Source organism: Colobus angolensis, unplaced genomic scaffold, assembly GCF_000951035.1.
Source record: "Colobus angolensis palliatus isolate OR3802 unplaced genomic scaffold, Cang.pa_1.0 Scaffold257, whole genome shotgun sequence".
NCBI lineage: Eukaryota > Metazoa > Chordata > Mammalia > Primates > Cercopithecidae > Colobus > Colobus angolensis.
The window spans coordinates 2,783,728-2,805,689 of record NW_012115788.1 but is presented as its reverse complement, the minus strand read 5'-3'; the positions used below and the strand labels follow the sequence as shown (position 1 = coordinate 2,805,689).

Sequence of the window (21,962 nt, the reverse complement as noted above, 5' to 3'; positions counted from 1 at the left end):
GGTTGCAGTGAGCCGAGACTGCGATACTGCACTCCAGCCTGGGCGACATAGTGAGACTCTGTCTCAAAAAAAAAAAAATCACCTTTGTTTGTTGTGAATTTACACCTGCCCCATCCCAGGTTACGATGGATGGTGCTCTTTCACTGACTTCAAATTCAGGGTATGATCATTTATTATAAGGCAAGAAGAGCTACTCGCTTAAGATATGTGAAATCCCGCTGTAAGGACAAGTTTGGTGTGACTAAAAGTAGTGGGCAAGCTGAGGCACACATGATGCTTCCCTTCTGGGACAAAAGAAAGGAATGCAACAGGGCTGGGACTGCCCATTTGGAGGGCACAGGCCTCCAGCTGCTTGCTTTTATAGTAGGAATTTTTAAGTATGTCATGTTATCAAATCAGATTTTTAAAAATACATGTTGCAATGCGTGTTTAAACTAGCAGATTTTTACAGTAAAAAGCACTACTTTGATTGAGGGTGTCATTTCCCTCCATACCACACCCTCCCAAGTACCCAATGGGTAAATTAGAATAGAATAGAAATAGAAACGCTGTGGACAACACCCTGAGGCCACCGGCAGCTGGCAGGACCCAAAGTTGGGGGTGGGGAGGGCAAAGACCTGCCTCGGTCAGATTTCATCCCATTTAAAGTCAGTGGAACTTTTCCTTTGGAGTGACTGTGACAACTATTGGGCCCCATGTTGTTTTATCACATTTTGGCAGAACCCAAAGTAAATCCCTGTCCTTTTAATCCCTTTAGATACTTGAAAATTTTGCAGTCAGAAAGTCAGGCCCTGCAAATGACTGTGAATGAGATAAAAATGTGATTACAATTTTCTACTTTATCCCAGGTTACAAAGGATGTTGTTCTACGAGAGATTTACTTAGAGAAAAACAGAACTGTTAGTGGCATACCCGGGAGTTTGAGCTTCCGGCAGCAGGAGTTACAATTATGTTTTGCAATGAAGTTTCTAATTGCATCTTCCCCCAAATTGGCCGGTCCAAACACCATTCCTCTTGATCTAGAGGAAATATCAGAATATCAATTAGATCACAACTAAGAAAAAAGAGCTCAACTAGGATTCTCTGAGATACCGAACAGTATCCCATAGTAACCCAGTAAACTTAAAGGAGCCAACAAAGAACAGAGCACTTTGGGGAAACAACAATGTTAGGTTTGCAAATTTAAAATTCAAATGCACTTAAATCTTTGTTCCCAACTCCAAGACCTACTGTGAAACGCATTTCAACGCTAATCTGATAGAAGAGTGAATTTTCTACGTACCACATTAAAACAAAATACAGTGAAATCCTTTTTAATGCGCACGGGGTGAAAGAGTGACATTCATTACCAAATGTTTTACTAGAATACCCCAAAGGTAAGGTATAAAGTAAAATACATTTGCTTTTGGGACACGCCTTCTAAAACGATGCATAGACATTGCTCCCAACCCAAATAGTTTTCCGAAAATAACCATCCTCAAAAGCAAATAAATACCCGAGTAAACCCTAGATCCGTACTCATGGCTTTTTCAAAGCCACTTGCTCTCCGGCAAACTGCTCTAGCTGGGCTTTTTGTGGAAAGACAAGACTATGACACAATGTGTTGGTGGAAGTAAAGTACATATGCTCGATGTAGGTGACAGAGTTACAAATAGAATCAGTATATATAAGGCACCTTTTGAATACTCTATAATCATAACAAATTCCCAGCAGATTCTAAGATCAGTGTTCATCCATTATCATATCAAAGGCGACCATCAATCTTTGGATGTTGACACAGCACACCACAGAGCAGAGCACACCAGAAACATTTCCCAAGAAACTTTATGAAAGCTAATATTTTATTTTAATGACAAGCAGAGTGGAAACAGCACATTTTAAAATCTGAACTCAATTACCGCTCTTAAATACCACGTCTTAAGAAAAAAGAAAAGCAAACTATCACAAAAGGAAACAATAAACTTCGCTTCTAAGGAATGCGGTTTTTCAAAAAGGACGTGGTGTAAAAATGGACTTTTTTCCATCCAAGGATTGAAACATTTATCTCAATTTCCACTTCCTTTTGGCAGAATAACAGTAGCTGCTCTGAAGATGTGCCAAGCTCAGAATGAGGGCTGATGTCAGTTTGATCTCAGATTGCCTCTTTGCTCCGAGGCGAGTAGGTGGAGGAACTCTCTCGGGAAGACCAAGTGAACAGACACCCAGGATTAACTTTCCTGGTCACTCAATCGCTCTTACAGAGCACAGCTCTGGTGGTATTTACCCGGCTGCATAAGCTGCCTCTTGTTAACTATTCCTCTCTCTCTGTCCATCTGGTAAGGTACCACTTCAATAAGGTGAAACTGAAGGTGGCAAAAAAGTCAAAGCACTCAGCATTTAGACCGGGATTCCACGATGCCAATAAAGTGAAACACAGTGTTATTTTAGTCGTCTAAATTGAAGAATGCCTTTTCATAGTCTCTCCAACATGACCCTGTTAGAATATTTCATTCATTTGCTTTCAATACCTGCCATTTCTTTCTCCCAGTAAAACACAAAAATCCCCAACTTAGAGATGCAACACCAAATCTCAGATAAAAGCTGTAAGTTAAATGATCTCCCTCTATGAGCTCTGGGAAAGTTAAGACAAAAGAATCAAAATTACTACAAAATGCATATAGCAGGAATTCGACCACTCCCAGTGCAGGGGAGAATGAAAGGGAGTTGTAGGGAAATTCATTTGCATCTACCCGCTACAGCACGCCTAGAGCCTTGCAGTCTTAGATAACCAGGTTTTAAAAAAAATACAAGTAGCTGTTTTCCAGATTTTTCACAACACAGGAAAAGCAGGTGGTAGCTTGGTTCCACATGCGAGGAAACGCTAATTAGTGCCATCTATACATAGATTTACTAAAGAACATCTCATCATCATTTCGTACTTGTCAAATGCCCAAAACTATCAAAGCAGCAAGCTAAAAAACTAATCCCAAATGACCAATAACCAAGGCAGAAGGTTAGGGAAAGTTAAGAGACAATAAGCATTAGAAACGATATGAGAATTTACACCACAAGAATATCTTCTCTTTTGGTAGAGGGTTGTCCTCTCATTGACCCCTTCTCCTCATAGGAAAGTCACCATCTTCACTGAACCTAAGTTTTCTCATTTGTGAACTGGGATTGAAAATGCTTCCTTTCATTGTTGTTGCAAAGGTTAAAATAAATAACCTGTGAAAGCACTTGCTTAAATCAGTGCTTCCCAAACTTTAATTCACACCGGATCACCTGAGGATCTTGTGGAAATTCAGATTTTGATTCAGTATGTCTGGGCAGGGTCCTGAGATTCTGCATGTCTAACCCTCTTCCCGATGATGCTGACCTTGTTGGTCCATGTCCCATGATTCGTGTAGCAAGTGCTTCAGACACATAAGGCATTCGAAATGTGAGCCCCATGGAACTAATCGGACATAATTCCTCATGAGCATGAGAAAATAGTAGTTCTTGTTATCTTGACCATGAAGGCCAACTGCATCCAAAATTGGGTCACCCCACAAAACCAGGCAGGCCACAACGAAGCCGTCCTATCAGTTTCCAGAGTTACTATCCTTAAGTCATAAAAAAATAAAGTTGCCATAAGACAGAGTTTCTCAACCCTGGTTGCCCATAGAATCACATGAGGAACTTTAAAAAAATACAGATATCAGGGCCCTATCTTCAGAGATTCTAATTTGATGCCAATTCTTGGCAATTTTTTTTAAGTTCCCCAGGTGACTTTAACAGAAATTGAGGCCCACTGGCCTATAGCATGCAATTAAATACCTACCTGTCAAGGAGGATAATATAATCTTAGAATTCTAAATGATAGAATATTCAGGTCTTATTAAGTGACATATGCCAAGGTCAAAATTTAATAAATGATAGATGGGGTATACATAAACTTGGTTCATTATATATGCAAAAAATTTCCCCTGCAAAATTATAAAGTACTTCCAGTGTAAGATTCTTACTACTAACCCTTAGGCATACAGGGCTACTGAAGAAATAATATTCTTAGCTAAAAACACCTTAGCAGAGCTTAAGTGAAAAATAATAAAGTCTTTATGTACATAGCGTGGTAACATGGATGCCACAGTCAAATAAATATCATGGGAATGAAATGTGTACGTCCAATACGGATCACCTTTATGTTCTCTAGTTCACCTAGTCCAATTAAATATCTAATACACTTTTAGATGGGCCTCTTTGCATAGAAGCCTACATATTTAGATTAAATCACTCAGTAAAATAACAGAGCACTAAAGCAGTGAATATTTATGAGTTCTTGGGGAGGGAAAGTAAAAATTTCCGATTTTATTGATTGCCCACTTATGTAGTTATATACATATAACTACTACCCAGGGGCCAAGTGTACACAATTATGACAACTAAGAAGTAAAAATGTATGCTGGCAGTTCTCAAGAGTGGTCTCTGGACCAGCAGCATCATAATTCCCTGGGAACTTGTAAGAAATGCAGATTATTTGGCCCTACCCCAAACCTACTGAAGCAGAAACTCTGGGAGTAAGGCCCAGCAATCTGTGTTTTCACAGGCTCTCCTGGTGATTGTGATGTAAGCTCTTATTTGAGAACCATTGCCGCCTGCCATATTGATCAGTGTTTAACCCTCATCATCACTTCTTTCTACCCCACCTTTAATACAAGAATACAACCTGAGATCCTTTACTGCCAAGTCTTCCCAAAAGCCTGCTTTCTGGGATAAAATACCCATGGGAATTCAAGGGACAGGTTGAGTCATCTCTCTATAGAATTTAAAATTCAGCTCTTAATTAAGTCAGATTATCTGATGGTTCATATTTAAACTCCATGTTTTGTCCTCTCATAAGATTTGCTGTTACTAAATAGCACACTTTATGCCCTCAGCTTTCATTTTATAAGCATATGAATGAAGATGCTGCCCACGATAAGATGCAATGACTCCACTGTGAAGACAACAAAGGAAACTGTGCTTCCGCTATGACATTGTTCTCATATCAAACCCACAGAAGCTAAACTTACACGTTGGAAACCCAGTCGAATTTGCATTAGTCCTTATAATTTCCATTTATGTGTACAAATCTAACTGCAGATTTAATATCATTTTACATATTTCTGTATTTTCTTTTTACCCCCATTTCCTAATCTATGCTTTTTTATAATCATATTGTTTTTGGTCTATATACATAAGCTACCTAAAAATCTTTCTAGAATCTAGGCAGGGAACATATATGTTTGTAAATTATTTTTAAAACCATTTACTATGTGTTAAATGCAATTTTCTAAATGATAACATATAAATTAACTTACTGTTTGACTTCAGGTTTTATAACAGATGGATCTGTCAAATTTTCTCCAACACCTCAAAAGAAGAAACAAAATTCATTTAGCAAACAGAGATTTCATTTTCTTAGAAATTCACGAAAATAATAATTAAATTCTAATTTCTTAATTTAAAACTCACAGTCACTCTGTAGTAAATCAAACATCATGAGCCCATACTTCACCACTAAGCAACACTGGCATGTAAGAAATTTGGCTGGGCACGGTGGCTCACGCCTGTAATCCCAGCTCTTTGGGAGGTGCAGGCGGGCAGATGACCTGAGATTAAGAGTTTGAGACCAGCCTGGCCAACATGGTGAAACCCCATCTCTACTAAAAGTACAAAAATTAGCCGGGTTTGATGGCGCTTGCCTGTAATCTCAGCTACTCGGGAGACTGAGGCAGAAGAATCATTTGAACCAGAGAGGCAGAGGTTGCAGTGAGTTGAGATCATGCCACTGCACTCAAGCCTGGGCAGCAGAGCTTAACTCCACCTCAAAGAAAAAAAAAAAAGCATGTAAAAAAAATCTGTGCTTGTACCCCTTAAATATATAAAGATATATAAAAACTAAATATAAAAAAATTAAGGCTTTTAATTCTTAAAAAAATCATGTAAATTAAATGCACTATAAAAATTGTTCAGAAATGTTTGAAAATTTTAGTTAATGCGCGGTTTCCCACAAACCCTCTGTTATAATAAACTTCTAGGCCGTAAATGATTGTTCTAATGGTGTGTTCACAGTTACTGATAGTGGCATCTGTCATTCATTTACCACTTGCATATATCAGATATTCTAATTTTATTTTCTCTAATTCTCAGCAATTATAAAAGTGTTATCCTCATAGCCTCATTTTACATTTTATTCTCATTTACATCAGTGAGTACACCGATGTTCAAACCAATTATGTCATCTGTCAGAGGTTGCACAGTCCATACATGGTCATACCAGGATTAACGCTGAGCCAACGTTTGTGTTCCTAACATTGGTCTCTGGTCTCCTTGGATGGATTCCATCGGTGCTCAGCAAGGTGCATGGTGCTGCATGGTTTTGCAGGTACAACCTCTGCTCCATCAAAGAGACACATACTTATACTTTTTTTTTTTTTTGAGATGGAGTTTTGCTCTTGTTGCCCAGGCTGGAGTGCAGTGGCACGATCTTGGCTCACCACAACCTCCGCCTCCCGGGTTCAAGCGATTCTCCTGCCTCAGCCTCCTGAGTAGCTGGACTACAGGCATACGCCACCACATCCAGCTAATTTTGCATTTTTAGTAGAGACAGGGCTTCTCCATGTTGGTCAAGCTGGTCTCGATCTCCCAACCTTAGATGATCTGCCCACCTCGACCTTCCAAAGTGCTGGGATTATAAGCCTGAGCCACCACGCCTGGTCACATACTTATACTTTTATTCTACCTATAAACAGTAGAACAGAAACCACTAAATTATTGATCTCAGTGATGGTTACAACTGTGTATTCAGTTGTGAAAATTCTTTGAGATGTATGCTTATGCTATGCGAATTTTCTAAATGTATATAAGTCTTCAACAAAATTTACCTTTGAAAAAAAGATGACACTAAAGCCTAAAAAGGTAACATAGGTGCAATGTAAAGCTAAAATTTATCAAAACAGGAATCAGCACCTAAAGTGAATCTCTTATAAAATACTAGTGGTGAGAAGGCTGATTTCCACTGGTGGAAATATTCCAAGCCAGCCAGTAAGATTTGGGCACAATCCAGTGATTTCTGAGATCATTCTCTAGTCAGCTCTGCTTCTCTTTGCTTGAAAGCAACTAACCTTGTGGGAAGATTATTTTAACATTATATAAAATTTGTAAATTTTAGTGTATTTCTACTTGTTGAGAAAACTCATGTTTTCCAGCCAATATGTTTTAAAAAGATTTTTGCTATTGTCTGTATGTTTTACAATACACTAAACCTTTCATAAGAAAATGTAATCCTTATAGACTTTTACCCTATGAAACTGACTTCCTTAGAAAAATAACCTAGAGCTTGAAATTGGGTGACCTAGATAGCTCCCTTAATCTCTCTGAACCTCAGTTTTGTCATCTGAAATTGTGAATAATAATGGGCCTTATCTTAAAGGGTTACTGAGAGGATTAAATGAACTACTGGACACAAACTGCTTAGCAAAGTGTCTGCCCCCTAGGAAGCTGAAAAAATGTTCACTGTTACTTGTATCATTCTTCTACTATCAAGAACTTCTTGTGAAGTGAAATTTTATTTCCTTACCACTAGTAAAATCATGTTTCTGATTGATTATCTCATTTCCCTAAAGTACTATATTCCCTAAGGAACAGAACTCCTTATAAGAACGAGGGTAAAGAGTATCCACAAACCTTTATACCCCTAAACCCATTCTGACAGTCCAAAGATTAATATATACATATTTTGGGGCACACAAATGGCAGAAGGACCTTTCAATGTGTGAAAATAGAGAATAGGCCAGGCACAGTGGCTCATACCTGTAATCCCAGCACTTGGGGAGGTAGAGGCAGGCAGATCTCTTGAGCCCAGGAGTTTGAGACTGGCCTGGCCAACATAGTGAAACCCCATCACTACACATACAAAAATTGGCCAGGTATGGCAGCACGCGCCTGTGGTCCCAGCTACTCGGGAAGCTGAGGTGGAGTATTGTTTGAGCCCAGGAAGGCTGAAGCTGCAGTGAGCCATGATTGTCCGACTGCACTCCAGCCAGCCTTGGCTACGCAGGGAGACCTTGTCACCCCCCAAAAAAAAAAGAAAGAAAGAAAAAAGAAAAGAAAAGAAAAGAAGGTAAGGAAAGAGAAGAGAAAAGAAAAAAGAAAAGAAGGAAGAAAAGAAAAAAGAAAAGAAAAGAAAAGAAAAGAAAAGAAAAGAAAAGAAAAGAAAAGAAAAGAAAAGAAAAGAAAAGAAAAGAAAAAAGAGCAGCCCCAAATACCAATCTGACTTAAAGAGAGTAAATGCTCATGTCAGGTAATATGCGGCATGCCTTTATGAGGAAATCAGAGATTGACATTCTGATCCCAACCACTTTTGAGTACACCAATGAACTTGTACATTGGTAGAAAGGAGCTACCTTTTTTGTAGTAGCAGAATTTATGATGATGATGACGTCGATGCCAATGCTGCCGTTCTGGAAATTGCTTTGTTGAATAAAAAATTAATAACTCTAAAACTTAGTATCTCCAAATTAATGTTGAAAAATACAATGAGCTAAAAAATGCTATAAACCACTGGAATTTGAAATACAATTGTTTTTGATTTCTGTTGCTGGGAACTAATTGTTGGATTTTAATGATGATGATTCAGGCCCTCACATGTAGGATTTTTTTAAGTGGAAAGAGACCAAAAAACTTCAGCGTAATTACAAGTGATTGGAAATTGGTCAAGTCTCTCCTTAGAGTACAGTTTCTGGCCTGGTGTGGCAGCTTCTGGGGTTAGTTATTGGTACTCCCTTGGAAGAAAGCAAAGAGGAGAGGAAAAGAAACTGAAAGAATAAACTCCTCGAGTGTTTTACACTCCTTCTCTCTCTCAAAGCGGTAGGGAACCACAGCACACCCAGCAGAGCCTTCTTCTATAGAAGCAGAGGCTGCAGTCTCTCTGCAGCACCAACAGGACCACAGACTGCCTGCAACTGCAGATTAACCTCCATATTAAAGAGTCACACAGAGACTAATGCTAACAGCAACAATGACTAAAGTTTACTGAAGGCTGTGTATCAGGAACTTGTCTCAATTCTTGCCCTTAACAACTCTACGGCTTAAGTGCCTAATATTATTTTCCCCATTTACAAATGAGGGAAGTGGGACTCAAAGTGGTTGCTCCTCCGTGTTATGCAGCTAATTCACAGTGGAGCCAGAAGTCAGACTCCGGCATTGCAACTCTAGAGCTCCTCCTCCTAACTGCTGCTGGTGAGCCTCTGTCTCCACTTACACCACCCAGACAAGGTGCATCATCTCTCCAAAGACTAGAAATACAAATAAATTAAAGACAATATAAAACTGAACCAAAAACCATTAAGAGATTTTAAAAATTACATTCTATTTTCCCTTTCCAACCTGGTTTGGATTAAATATAATAATGCACATAAATAAGCCTTTAGCCAAGTGCCTGGCACAAACATAGTAAATGTTAGCTAGTAGTAGTAGTGTAACTGTTCATAATTACTATTATAGGATTCACATTCTTCCATAAATCCAGGTCTAACCAATTGACCAAAACTCTCCGATAAGTATCTCAAATTTCATCACACTCATATTATGATGTCCACTCCTCCCTTCTCTGAAGGTCAATGTTTTGACATTGTTTATTTGGAGTGGCCTATTTCTGCAATTCACATAATTGCCCAGTAAAAGAATAAAGTTAATTCTCTTTTTCCCTCAAGACTGTCAACACAGCATTTGTTCTGTTTAATGTTACTTCAGATTACTAAGAGACATAAAAATCCCCAAACATAAACATCATTAAACAAAAACCTATTCAAGTGGAATACAAAACACACTGAAGAGTCATCATTAATTCCTTAAAGTTTTTCTTTGGTTGTTTTGTTTTGTGTTTCTGTTTTTCTTTTTTAAACAACTCCACCCAAAACTCAAAGCACAGTCAAATACAGATGAAAACAATCAACCTCTCTCCAATTTGAGCTACAAAAATAGATGCCTTGGGCATCAATGCTCTGGGTTTATATGGATCAAGTACTTGCTGGTTTAAAAGCTGAATCAACTTGGTCATTTTAACTTTGTTTATATTGCTTCCTAAAATATTGGGTTTGAATTGTATTAGAAATATAATTCAACTCTGTGAGCAGCATCGATCTGAAAGGACAGAAGCACTTATATGTCATTTAAAAAATGCACTTATATGTAGTTTAAAAATTTGTGTCACACCCCTGAGCATGTGACAGAAGTTTCAATCAAAGTGACTTTGCAGTCTTAGCAGACATGGCTCACGATGCCCCAGGACTGTCTGCTTATCTCTACATTCTCCAACCTCCAAACCCAGCTTTCAGCATAGAATCCCAGAACCAGAGGCTGGGAAAGTCAGATAGGACAAGAAAAAGGCCCAAGTTGTTCAAACAAACCGTAAGATGGTTATACCCTCTACATATGAAACTCTTAAAAGAAATAAAAGAGCAGTGAAAAGAAAAGAACAGGGATGTGTTAAGAACAGCTTAAGTCTGCATCCTGGCTCCCCCTTAAGTAGCTGTGCAACTCTGGGCAAGTCATTAAACTTTCTGGGCCTAAATTCCCATAATATTTACCTCAAGGTGCTGCTTCTAGGATTAAAATGAGGTAACTTCTAGGAAACTTCCTGGACTAAATCTCCTATTTAAAACCAAAGCCCCAGTCAGTGAGCCTAAGGACTAAACTTTGACCTCAATACATATTTTGTTCTGTCCCTGCTAGGCAAGCCTGCTGGAGACACTCTGTTTTGTGCCGCAGGATTGTAAGTCACATGTGAGGTGTTGATAGTCAGGAGATGTGCTGATCAAAGGCTTCCATTAAATAAGAGTATGCTGCATTGCCTCTCTCAGTCTGTGTATTTTCATGAACTGTTATAACAAGGGACACAGCAAAGAGAGCAAGCTAAATTATAAATTGCTAAAGCAATGAGCTCAAAATCATGAAAAACACTCAGAATTTAAATGCTCCTATGCATATAAATGCATGCCTAAATATTAACATAAGACTAAGGTGAGGTCATAAAACTGAAAAATTTGTTACAAAAATCATTTGTCATTTTGCTCAAAAATTTGGATGTCTTTGCATTTTAAACAGGTAATCATCTGCCTACATTTTTCCCTCTACCTAAGTGGGAAATAAATAACATACCAGATTCCATGATTATCACTTTACAATGTCTGGAAATAAATGTGCCCACCTCCCTTCAAAGCTAAACAGAGCAACTCCATATATTACCCATCCTTGCTCTTGCAAGATCTCTTTACACTTTGCCTCATGCTTGTTGTATCAAATCCTACATCATCAATCACCTTGCAAATCTAAAACCAGCAGCTCTCCCCGAGTGTACTCATAGGTCCAGTGAGAGAAAGCTAACATCAGCTCCTCCAGGGTGTTGGTGGGGGTGATTTCATCACCGTTGTTGTTGTTGTACTTCCGGAACTCCCCTGTCATATACTTCTCAATGGTCAACCACTGATTGGCTGAATGGCAGTAGATTAAGAAAACTTCCAGGAACCTGTCAGGGAAAAAGAGGCCATTGATCCCCGACAATACAGCAAAAGTGGGACTTACCTTACTGAACAGTCATCAGCAGGAAAGATTACCTAACCCTGGTATGATGCAGCCTTAATGCACATGCCCTTGCCCTTTCTATGGAAGGGATAGGATGCAAATATTGTTAATTTTTCTTTCCATGCTTACCCACCTCCCTTCACTTTGAGGCAACTTTCCAACTCTTTCATGAGTACCAGACCCAACTTTTCTTGCTGTGCTCTATAAAGTTCCTTGTAAATGAAAGAATGAAGCTTTACTCTAAGTCCAGCACCAAATTATGATCTCTGTCTCAATAAATGAATCCAAGTGTATGAAGACACTCAAGTGAAAGTAACAAGAGTTTATTCTTACAAAATTCTTACTTTCTATAAGATATTGGGGGAAGAGACCATGCTTACAATAAGAATAATTTTTCTGCCATAATGCCCCTGCACATTAATAGTAACACCCAAGATCTGTCTGTTTCCCATAACTGAAATCTTAGTTATAGCCTCTGAATCTCTTTTTTCCACTCATGTTTAAGTCCAATGATCAACATCAAGGTATCTCTGGGGTCTCTAATTCTCCTTTTGCCAGTCTCTGAAATTATGGAAGGAAGAATCCAAAAATAAGATCATGGGGAATTTCCCCATGGATAAGATTTCTCATGAGTAATGGGCTGAGATGAGATAGAGAGAAATTCCTACTTAAAATAAAGGGCCAAGATGCCCAGATTTTCTTACCTTGGTGTGTAGGGAATGGTTTGTGGTTTCACTTGGTTGAAGATATAGATCAATTTTTGAGCAGCTCTTTGTTGCTGAATTTCCTACAAAATAGGGAGCACTGATAAAAATATTGGTTTACTGTTGTACAGCTCTGATCATGAAATTACGATAGGCTACCCAAATGTGATTTTTAGCCTTATTCAACTCCCACCACTGCCTGTCCCAGAAGCAAAAGTCCTACAAAGCAATACTACCTCTAAAAACTAATAGGTTCCCCTTTGGGTTGAAGATAATGCCTCAGATAAGGATGTAACCAGATCTCTTTTCTTTGACCTGTCCCTCTAGGCTATGGGTCTCCGAGTTTCAGACTTACCCTGAGGCAAAGATGAAGCACAGTGCTCTCCTGGAAGATTTTATGCCATGTCCTCACAACCTCAGGAAGAAAGGACTTGACAATGAAAACCTGTCCTGGCTTGAGAATGTCATCCTCAGACCAAGTGCTGATGACTCTCATAGCTTTACGGAGGCCCCCATCCATCTCTTCTCGGGACAACACCTGTATCATTGCAGCTCTCCCACGCTGAGACCAAGAGGACATGCTTTTATCAAGGTTTAAAGGGGAACTCTCCTCCAACCTGTAGACAGTTATTTCTTCCCCTGCTGCAAAGAGAAGTGAAGGCAAGGAATTCAGTAAGATCGCCATGTCTGTGACATGGATAGTATCCTAAATATCAATGCAGAATCAGTTCAGTTACCCAAACGACCAGAGGAGGATGGGACTAGCAGGGAACAGAACAGAATAAAGGACATGGATCTGGCCATGTTTCTATGTTATTTATTGTCTAGTAGATGTGGGGAAGGGGAGAAGGGACAAGTATCAGAGGATACAAAAGAATTAAGCTGTTCATACTGCAGACTATAACTGGACAAAAGCAAAGCAGTAAGGATATGCTTCTTCTGTTAAAGATAAATCCTTCTAAAGAGATGGTTTAACCTGATGGTGTTGCTCATTATCATCCCCCTAAGGAGCCTAATTAGACATTCTTTTCTAATTGTTCTTCTCACGACCTATTAATACAGGTTGCATATCCTTTATCCAAAATGCTTAGGACCAGAAGTGTTTCAAATTTCAGGTTTTTTCAGATTTTTGGAATATGTGTGTATATATAATGACATATCTTGGGGATGGGGCCCAATCCCAAACACAAAATTCATTTGTTTCACATACACCTTATACATATAGCCTCATAGTAATGGTATACAGTGTTTTTAATAATCTTGTGCACGAAACAAAGTTTTGAAAGTGTCTTGACTCTGACCTGTCACAGGAGGTCAGGTGTGGGAGTTTTCCACTTGTGGCATCACATTAGCATTCAAAAAGTTTCAGACTTTGGAGCATTTTAGATTTCAGATGCATTTCAACTTGAATTTAATACAAGCTCAACTTGTATTAAAAAATTCTGTATATCTGCTTATGTGTACTCTATGTAGATCTGTGCTTTATATCATTAAAAAAAAAAAAACTTATTTTTTTTCTAGGGGTGATAATACTCCATTGAAAATGCATGGTTTAACTCAGCTGGAGTCAAATAGTATCAACGTCATATCCCAGAGCCTCTCCTTCCTTCCTTTGTGCCTTTGGACAAGTTACTTAAAACCTCAATTTCCCCATCAGAAAAATGGGGATGAAAATACTGTTTTCATTGGGCTGTTGTAAAGGTTAAATAGGCTAACATGGCCAAAGTGAATTACAACCTCAGATACAAACTCAATCCCACTTAAAGGATTTTAGACACAAAATACTACTTAACAGCTACATAGCTTCCACTTTTAGGCTGTTGAAGAGGGAAAAATTCCTATTGAACCTAAACGCTACCAAGTCAGTGTTTAATGTTTCTTAACAGAGCAACATACTCTATACACAACTTCTGTCCAGTTTCAGCTGGTGTTTCATTTCCCCCTTACACCTTTGCTTCATTTTTTTTTTTTTTTTATGAACATGGTACTGGTTTACCAAGAAAGGAATCCAATCCCTCACTCTTGCATCTAATTCTTCACCAATCAACACATGTAGGTAATGCTCAGTAACAACTTTTCAAACCTTTCAAATATTTATTCTTGGTGCCCAGATAAATGCCACTGAAGATCTCTTTGAAGTTCTAAATCCTTAGAGGCTTTAGAGCAGAGCTATTGATTTGCAAAGCCAGCCATGGGGCCAAATGGAAGGGGAAGGCATCTGCATTAACAGTCAGAAGCCAGGCCGAGTGTGGTGGCTCACACCTGTAATCCCAGCACTTTGGGAGGCTGGGCCGGGTGGATCACCTGAGGTTAGGAGTTTGAGACCAGCCTGACTAACATGGTGAAACCCCATCTCTACTAAAAATACAAAAATTAGCTGGGCATGGTGGTGCATGCCTGTAATACCAGCTGCATGGGAGGCTGAGGCAGGAGAATCACTTGAACCCAGGAGGCAGAGGTTGCAGTGAGCCAAGATCCCACCATTGCACTCCAGCCTGGGCAACGAGAGCGAAACTCCATCTCAAAAAAAATATTAAAATAAAAATAAATAAATAAATACAAACAATCAAAAGTCAACCTAGTCTGTGCCCATGTGAACAGTGTGAGAAGAATCAAGCTCAAGGACACTTTGGGGACCCTTGCTATATTGTCAACTTGCTCATGCCTTATCCTGCCAGACAGAGAAATTTTGGTAGGCTTCGCCAGTGTGAGCTTGTTTTTCTTTACTACTCTAGACTTTTAAAATGACATTTACAGTCTGAGGTAAGAGCAATTAGTGTACACAAAACAAAATAAACAAAAAACAATACACAAAACATTTCTCTTCAGATGCCAGTTGGCTTTCACCATATTGACATTTATCGCTTTCTCCTGTGCTTATTATAAATGGTTGGTTTGTTCTTTTCTTTCCTACTTACTTCCAGTCTTGAGTCAGTGAATGCCAGGTGCAATATTACTGCTTTCTTCCCAACTGCTGCTCATTATAGGTCTTATTCCCATAGTATTAGATTTTGTCCCTGAATGCTGGCCATGACAGTTAACAAGAGTTTCCATTTTAGGAAATGAATCTCACTAAACTACAACCATAGACAAAACGAAATGTTCAACTGAAATAATGCAATGTGGTTTCTCCTGTGATTCACTCAGATTTTATGCCTCTGTCCTGGCATAACCTCAAGAAGGTAGAAATGCTACTCACCAAACAGTTGGATTGGTGTAAATGGTATGGTCTGAGAAAGCCTCATTAAATTATTCCTTTCAATGGCTGCAAACAAAAACAGATTTTCTATTTTAAGTATGCATCAATGGGCCGAATTTACAGAAAGCCTCTCCACATCAATATATTCATATAATGCTATTTAATTTCAAAGACTTCTTATTTCTTCCATTATCAAAAATATAATCTATAATATAGTCTAAAAAATAAACTATGCCTTAAACAGGAAAGAAATCCCAATTTTAGAGGCATTTAATGTGAGATTATGTCACATGGTCTGAGGTAGGACTGTCACCTCCACTCTCCTGAATACCACATCACATACTGATCCACACATATGTGGAACTTTCTTTTAAATGGCATTTTAATCTGTGAACTTTGGTTTTCCTTTCCAAAGCAAATCCAAAGCACAGTGGACTGTGGGGACACCTATTGTTCACTTTGCACAGTTCATCTTCTTTTTCCAGAGAGAGCTGAAGACCGATTTTAATTAGAAGCGAGTGATCTGCATTTTCCTGTTAAGAGCTATAGCCTAACAGATCAGAGTCAACATGAGTTACAGTATTCCTCACTAGAGACTTTCTTAAGTTGACGGCTGGAGTCAAAATAATAGATTACTGCGGAGCTGAAAGACTCAGTTGTAAGAGCCCAGATTGAGGAGTCTGGAATCTACTGCAACTCCATTCACTACAAAGGAGAATTCAGGATAAGGCAATCTATTACTAGACCCTGAACAAACAACCTCATATAATTATAACAGTAATTATCACACCAATAAGTTCTTACTCATGTATTGAGCTTTAGATTTGTAAAAGGCTTACCCATGTATTATCTCATCCAACGCTGAGAGCAATGACTCCCAAGAAACCACCCAGTGGCACCAGTCCAGTTGGTTTTTATATTGCTTTGCATTTCAAAGTGTTTTCCTCTTAATTCTCAACTAGCCCTTTGGCAGACTGTTCCTCAGGAAGGGCAAGTACAATTATTCCCACTTTGAAAGAAAGACAACTGAAGCACTGTGAAGTGATGTTGCTTAAGAGAGTCAAGACCCTTGACATCTTTGTTTAATAACATCTTTGTTGAACTCACTCCGTGGGGTTGGCATTCATTCAGTGATCATACCCACTGAGGCCCCATTGAGGGTACAAAACCCTCCCTCAAGGAACTACTTTCAGGTCTGCCTTTTCCCCAGTCCAAAACATTGAGATCTCTGGTTTGGGGCTGGCTTTGAGCTTGCAAAGAAATTTTAGATCTCAAGGTCATCTTTCTACTTCGCAATCTGGGACTTGAGAATGCAAACATTTTGCAAAAATCCAAATTCTCTTAAATTCTGAAAACTTGTTTTCCCAAGTCAATGGCAAAGTTAGACATTGGAATGTTCTTCCCATCAAAGCAAACAATAACTTTTCAAGTTGGGAGCCATGTCAGTAACACGGAATTTGTCAATGTTTCTGTTTACAAATGCAGAAGCACAGATGTTTAGCTCAGCTGACATGTCTATGTGCACATGCATCCTACCTGAATAATGATGGTGAGGCTCTTGAGGGCTTTTTAAGGAGGCTGAGATCTCTGAAATTAGAGAGAAGACTGGCATTTTAATTATGTGGCTGGAGATAAATACATGCTTATGAATATACTGCCTTCAAAGTTATTATTGAACAGGTTAATCAGAATGGCTTCTCAGTATTAGAAAAAGCTTGCCTAATATCTTTTAACCACATTATTGTGCATGGTATCCTGACAGCTTCCAATCATCAATGTAATATCTCCAAACATATTTATATAGGGAATTGAAGAAACACAGGTAATATTAGCCTCAAAGATGTATTTCCTCTGAACCAATTACACCTCTGGGTTGCAGAAGGCACTCAGCTGCCCATCATACTTCACGACATCCCAGAAGCATGATTCTCTGAGCTCCCTACCAAGATGCAGTACCCATAGAAAGACAGTATTAATACCAAGTTATTAACAGACTACTTCACTGACCTAAAATAACAACAAAATGCTGAAAACACATTAAGAGCTATATACTGGAAACAAAGAAGAGGGTGGATAATATAGCACCAAGAGATTTGTTTGGTTACACAAGGACTATGTGTTGGGAACACCTCTTCCAAGTTTAACTCATTCTCTTCTGTCTGCTTCACTCCTAAATTACAAGGCTCTAGAGAAATCCCCTGCAACAGTTTTGCTATTTCATAAAATCAAAATTAAAGTGGAGAACTTTGGTCTCATGATGGCAACTGCTTTATACCTAGTAGAGTAAGCAGCATAATGAGCCCAATTTTGCACATCTCTCTGGATTTTTGTTGCTGCATAAGGAAAGGAATGAAAATCACTTCCTTTGGGGAGTGTTGGCAAAAAGTAAGATCAGCAGGAAAGATGGCTCCTTTCTGAAGTCATCACTAAAAACAAAAAGTATTCCACTCCCACTATGGATCATATTAGGCGTGAGAGATATGGGTAAGATGTGGTTCCCACCTTACAGAAAAGCAAATGTATTAGGACAGAGAGACAGGTAACTATAATCACAACACAGTTAAAGTAATATATGTAATAAAGGTATATACAGAGGTTTATGGAACACATTAATTCCACCTGGAAGGTAGGGCCTTCATAAACAGTGTGAAATGCTTAAAGTGTATGGGCATCTGAGTCTGATAAAACTGAGTTTCAGTCTTGGCTTCACTACTTAAGGAGTTGTGAGGCTATATTTATATTTACTCATTATACATTTATTGAGTACCTACTATGTGCCAGGCACTGGTCTATGCTCAAGAGGAAGAGCGGTAATCAGAACAGATAAAGTTTCTAGTTACATTCTAGTAAAAGGAAATAGAAAATAAATATACAGTACATATAGTATAGCATTGTGTGTGTGTGTGTGTGTGTGTGTAGGCATCAACTTAAGAGTCAGAAAGCATTGGGAATAGGAAAGTTCCTGTTTTATATAGGATGGTTAGGCAAAGTCTCTCTCATAAGGTGAAATTTGAGCACAGAGTTGAAGGAAGAGAGGGGCAGCAATATGAATAAATGAAGAGTATTCCAGTGATAGGTAACAGCAAGTGCCAATGTCCTGGGGCAGGTCCATGCTTGTCATGTTTAAGGAGGAGGGTGTAGCCACAGTGAAATGCACTGAGAGAAATGAGGTTGGGGGGTGGCTGGAGAGCAGAACAGGGTGTTGTAGACTCTGTTTGGACTTTGCTTTTGCAAAGTGAGGAGGAATGCCATTTAAGCAAGAGTGACTCAGTTCAACTTTCAGTTTAAAAGGATTATTCTGGCTGTTTCTGGAAAAAGACTACTAGAGAGCAATAGTTTGGAGCCACACTATAATCCAAGGAAGAGATTATGATTGCTTAAAAACGGTGTTATGTGGAAGTAGCAAAACATGATCAGAGTCTTGATATATTTTGAAAGATTTACTGATAGATGGGATGTAGGGATATGAAAAAATGGAGGACAAGTATTGCAAGACTTTAGCCTCAGGAACTGGGAGGACAGAGTTGCCATTTCCTGAGATGAGAGAGGACAGTGTTGGAACATTTTGTTTGAGACACCTTTTAGACCTCCACAGGGAGGTGTTACTATGTGGTCAGTCACATTCTGCAAGGCAGAAATAGTGAATGAAAGAGATCATGCTTATGAGCCTGGAAATTTGAATTGAGATCCAGCTTTCAAGAGCATTGAGGAAAAACTCAAGGGGTTTGCAGTCTGTCTTTGGGTAACAGGAAGTCATTGAAGGCTTCTACCTGAGTGACGATTTAGCATTCATAAAGATAATTCTGATAGAAACATAGGAAAGTTTAAAAGGAGACAACCCAATCAGAATGCTAAGACAAACTCAAGGGTAAATGAAAGTATACACTTTTGTTTTGGAAAATAAATAATGGTGGTTTTAAGGTAGGAGCAGTAGGGTAGACCAAACAGATCGCTTTGAAGACGTGGGGGTGGGGAATGGCTGGGGAGGGACGGAGTTAGAAGGCAAGGTTAATAGCTAAGAGCAATGGGGTGGGAAGGAGATTGTAAATGACTAAGATTTCCAGCTTGCATGAAGGAACAAGAGGCTCTCAGAAAGACCAAAAGTAAGTCGACAAAGAAGTAGAACGGCCAAAGAAGAAGAGTCTTAAGGAAACGTAGAAAAGAGAGGGTGCCATGAAGGAAAAATGGTCAATATCAAATGCCACGAGTTCAGTGAGAACTGAGAAGAGTCAAGCAAGTTGGTAGTCGTAGTGGAGTTTCAGGAAAGTGATGGGGCACACTCCATGGGCTGAAGATCAAATGTTAATTGCTCTTTCAATTAATCTGGAGGTGAAGGGTTAGAGTGGCAGCTTGAAAGCTAGGTAAATCAAGAAAAAGACTATTTGTTTCTTTTGTATAGAAAACAATCTAAATTTGTTAGTAGGCTGAGGAGAAGGAATCAACTGCAAAGCAGGTGGGGGAGTACTGGAAACCCAAGAAAGTGTGATGGAACAAGAATACAGAAGATGAAGGTGCCTTTACCTCAAGGAGTCAAGAATATGGAAAGGAGTCTGTAAATTGTAGTCAAGTTTGAGAGTAAGTGTAGTGGCTTTACCAGGGAGCTATCTCACATGACCTAGTTCTATTTAGCCATGTGGGGCCCCAGATCCTACTAAAACCCTATAGGAAAAGGCACTCATGTAACAATCTTATAAATGGCTCTGAATGAGTAATGCGTGAAAAAACAAAAGGACAGTAAGAGTTGGTGAGCAAAATGAGCTCAGTGGTTATACTCTCATTCACACAGAAAATGGGGAAATGACAGTCAGAAACACGTCATTCAAAAAGTTTTAAACAAGACATCAATCCCAATTTGTCTGAAGAAAGATATTCAAATTTCTACTCTTCTACTAAACTTTCTACATTGCATGGTGGACAGAAATCATAAACAAAGTTTCAAGAATGACAAAAATATCAGCAGGACAGTGAACCCCAGCATTAAAAAGATGAAAAAATAAAAAATTAAATGTTTAAATAGAAAAACTTACTGTCAACTCCATTTGAACTTTTCAGCCTGTTTGGAAAAAAAAAATGAAGTTGTTTAGATAATGCTGCCTTAAATCTTACAATTACCAAAAAAAAAAAAGAAGGAAACAGCACATGAAACAGTAACAACACAGAGTGTATATTTTATATACATGTAAAATACATATACAGTCAAGCACTGCATAATGATATTTTGGTCAATGACAGACAGCATATATTTCAGTGGTCCCATAGATTATAATGGAGCTGAAAAATTCCCAACACCTAGTGACATCTTAGCCATCGTAATGTCACAGTGCAATGCATTACTTATGTGTTTGTGATTATGCTGGTGTAAATAAGCCTGCTGTGCTGCCAGTCACATAAAAATAAGTACATGCAACTGTGTACAGCACATAATACCTGATGATCATGATGGATGACTATGTTACTAGTTTATGTATTTATTGTATTATGCTCTTTTTCATTCTTTTAGCATGTACTCCTTCTACTTGTGTTTTTTTTAAGTTAAATGTAAACACCCTTTGGCAGGTCCTTCAGGAGGTATCCAGAAAAGGTATTGTTATCATAGAAGGTGATAGCTCCATGCATGTTATTGCCCCTGAAGACCTTCCAGTGGGACAAGATGAGGAGGTAGGAGACAGTGACATTGATGATCCTAATCCTGTGTAGGTCTAGGCTAATGTGTGTATTTGTGTCTTCATATTTTTAAAAAGTTTAAGAAGTAGAAATAAATAAATAAATAATTTAAAAACAGAAAATGGCTTCTAGAAGAAGGATATAAAAAAAGATATTTTTGTACAGCCGTACAATGTATTCGTGTTTTAAGCTAAATGTTATTGTAAAAGAGTCAAAAAGATTTTTAAATTTTTTAAAGTTATAAAGTTACAGTAAAGCTAAGGTTAATTATTTAAAAAAGAAAAAAATTGTATAAATTTAGTATAGCCTACGTGTATGCATAAAGTCTCCAGTCATGTAATGTCCGAGGCCTTCACATTCTTTCACCACTCATTCACTCTGACACCCAGAGCCAGCTTCCAGTCCTGCAAGCTCCATTCATTGTAAGCGTCCTATACAGGTGTACCATTTTCTATCTTCTACACTGTATTTTTACTGTACCCTTTTTGTGTTTAGATACACAAATACCATAGTTTACAGTAGTCACTACGGTAACATACTGTACAGGTTTGTAGCCTAGGAACAATAAGCTAGACCATATAGCCTAGGTGTGTAGTAGGCTAGACCATCTAGGTTTGTGTAAATGCACTCGATGATGTTTGTACAAGGATGAAATCACCTAATGACACATTTCTCAGGATGTATACTGTCGTTAATTGATGCATGACTGTATATATATTTGAAAGAGAAGTATTAGTTACATCTAATCCTTATTGTATCAGTAAAGAAGTACGTTTTCAGCGCTGCGAGTGTTTTTATAGAAAAATGAGCAC

General features: G+C 38.5%; 1 protein-coding gene across 3 annotated transcripts in view; it reads right to left on the bottom strand.

The window, feature by feature from the left end:
- TRPM6 (transient receptor potential cation channel, subfamily M, member 6) overlaps positions 1-21,962 on the bottom strand; it is a 165,587-nt gene that overhangs the window by 2,873 nt on the left and 140,752 nt on the right. For all 3 annotated transcript variants that reach the window (XM_011947020.1, XM_011947021.1, XM_011947022.1), the window contains exons 31-38: positions 20,514-20,539; positions 17,023-17,073; positions 15,487-15,552; positions 12,643-12,929; positions 12,288-12,370; positions 11,322-11,527; positions 5,319-5,370; positions 913-1,019 (exon numbers count right to left, since the gene is read on the bottom strand). In XM_011947020.1, the coding sequence (XP_011802410.1) occupies positions 913-1,019; positions 5,319-5,370; positions 11,322-11,527; positions 12,288-12,370; positions 12,643-12,929; positions 15,487-15,552; positions 17,023-17,073; positions 20,514-20,539 (878 nt within the window). The remainder of the gene's footprint in view (positions 1-912; positions 1,020-5,318; positions 5,371-11,321; positions 11,528-12,287; positions 12,371-12,642; positions 12,930-15,486; positions 15,553-17,022; positions 17,074-20,513; positions 20,540-21,962) is intronic.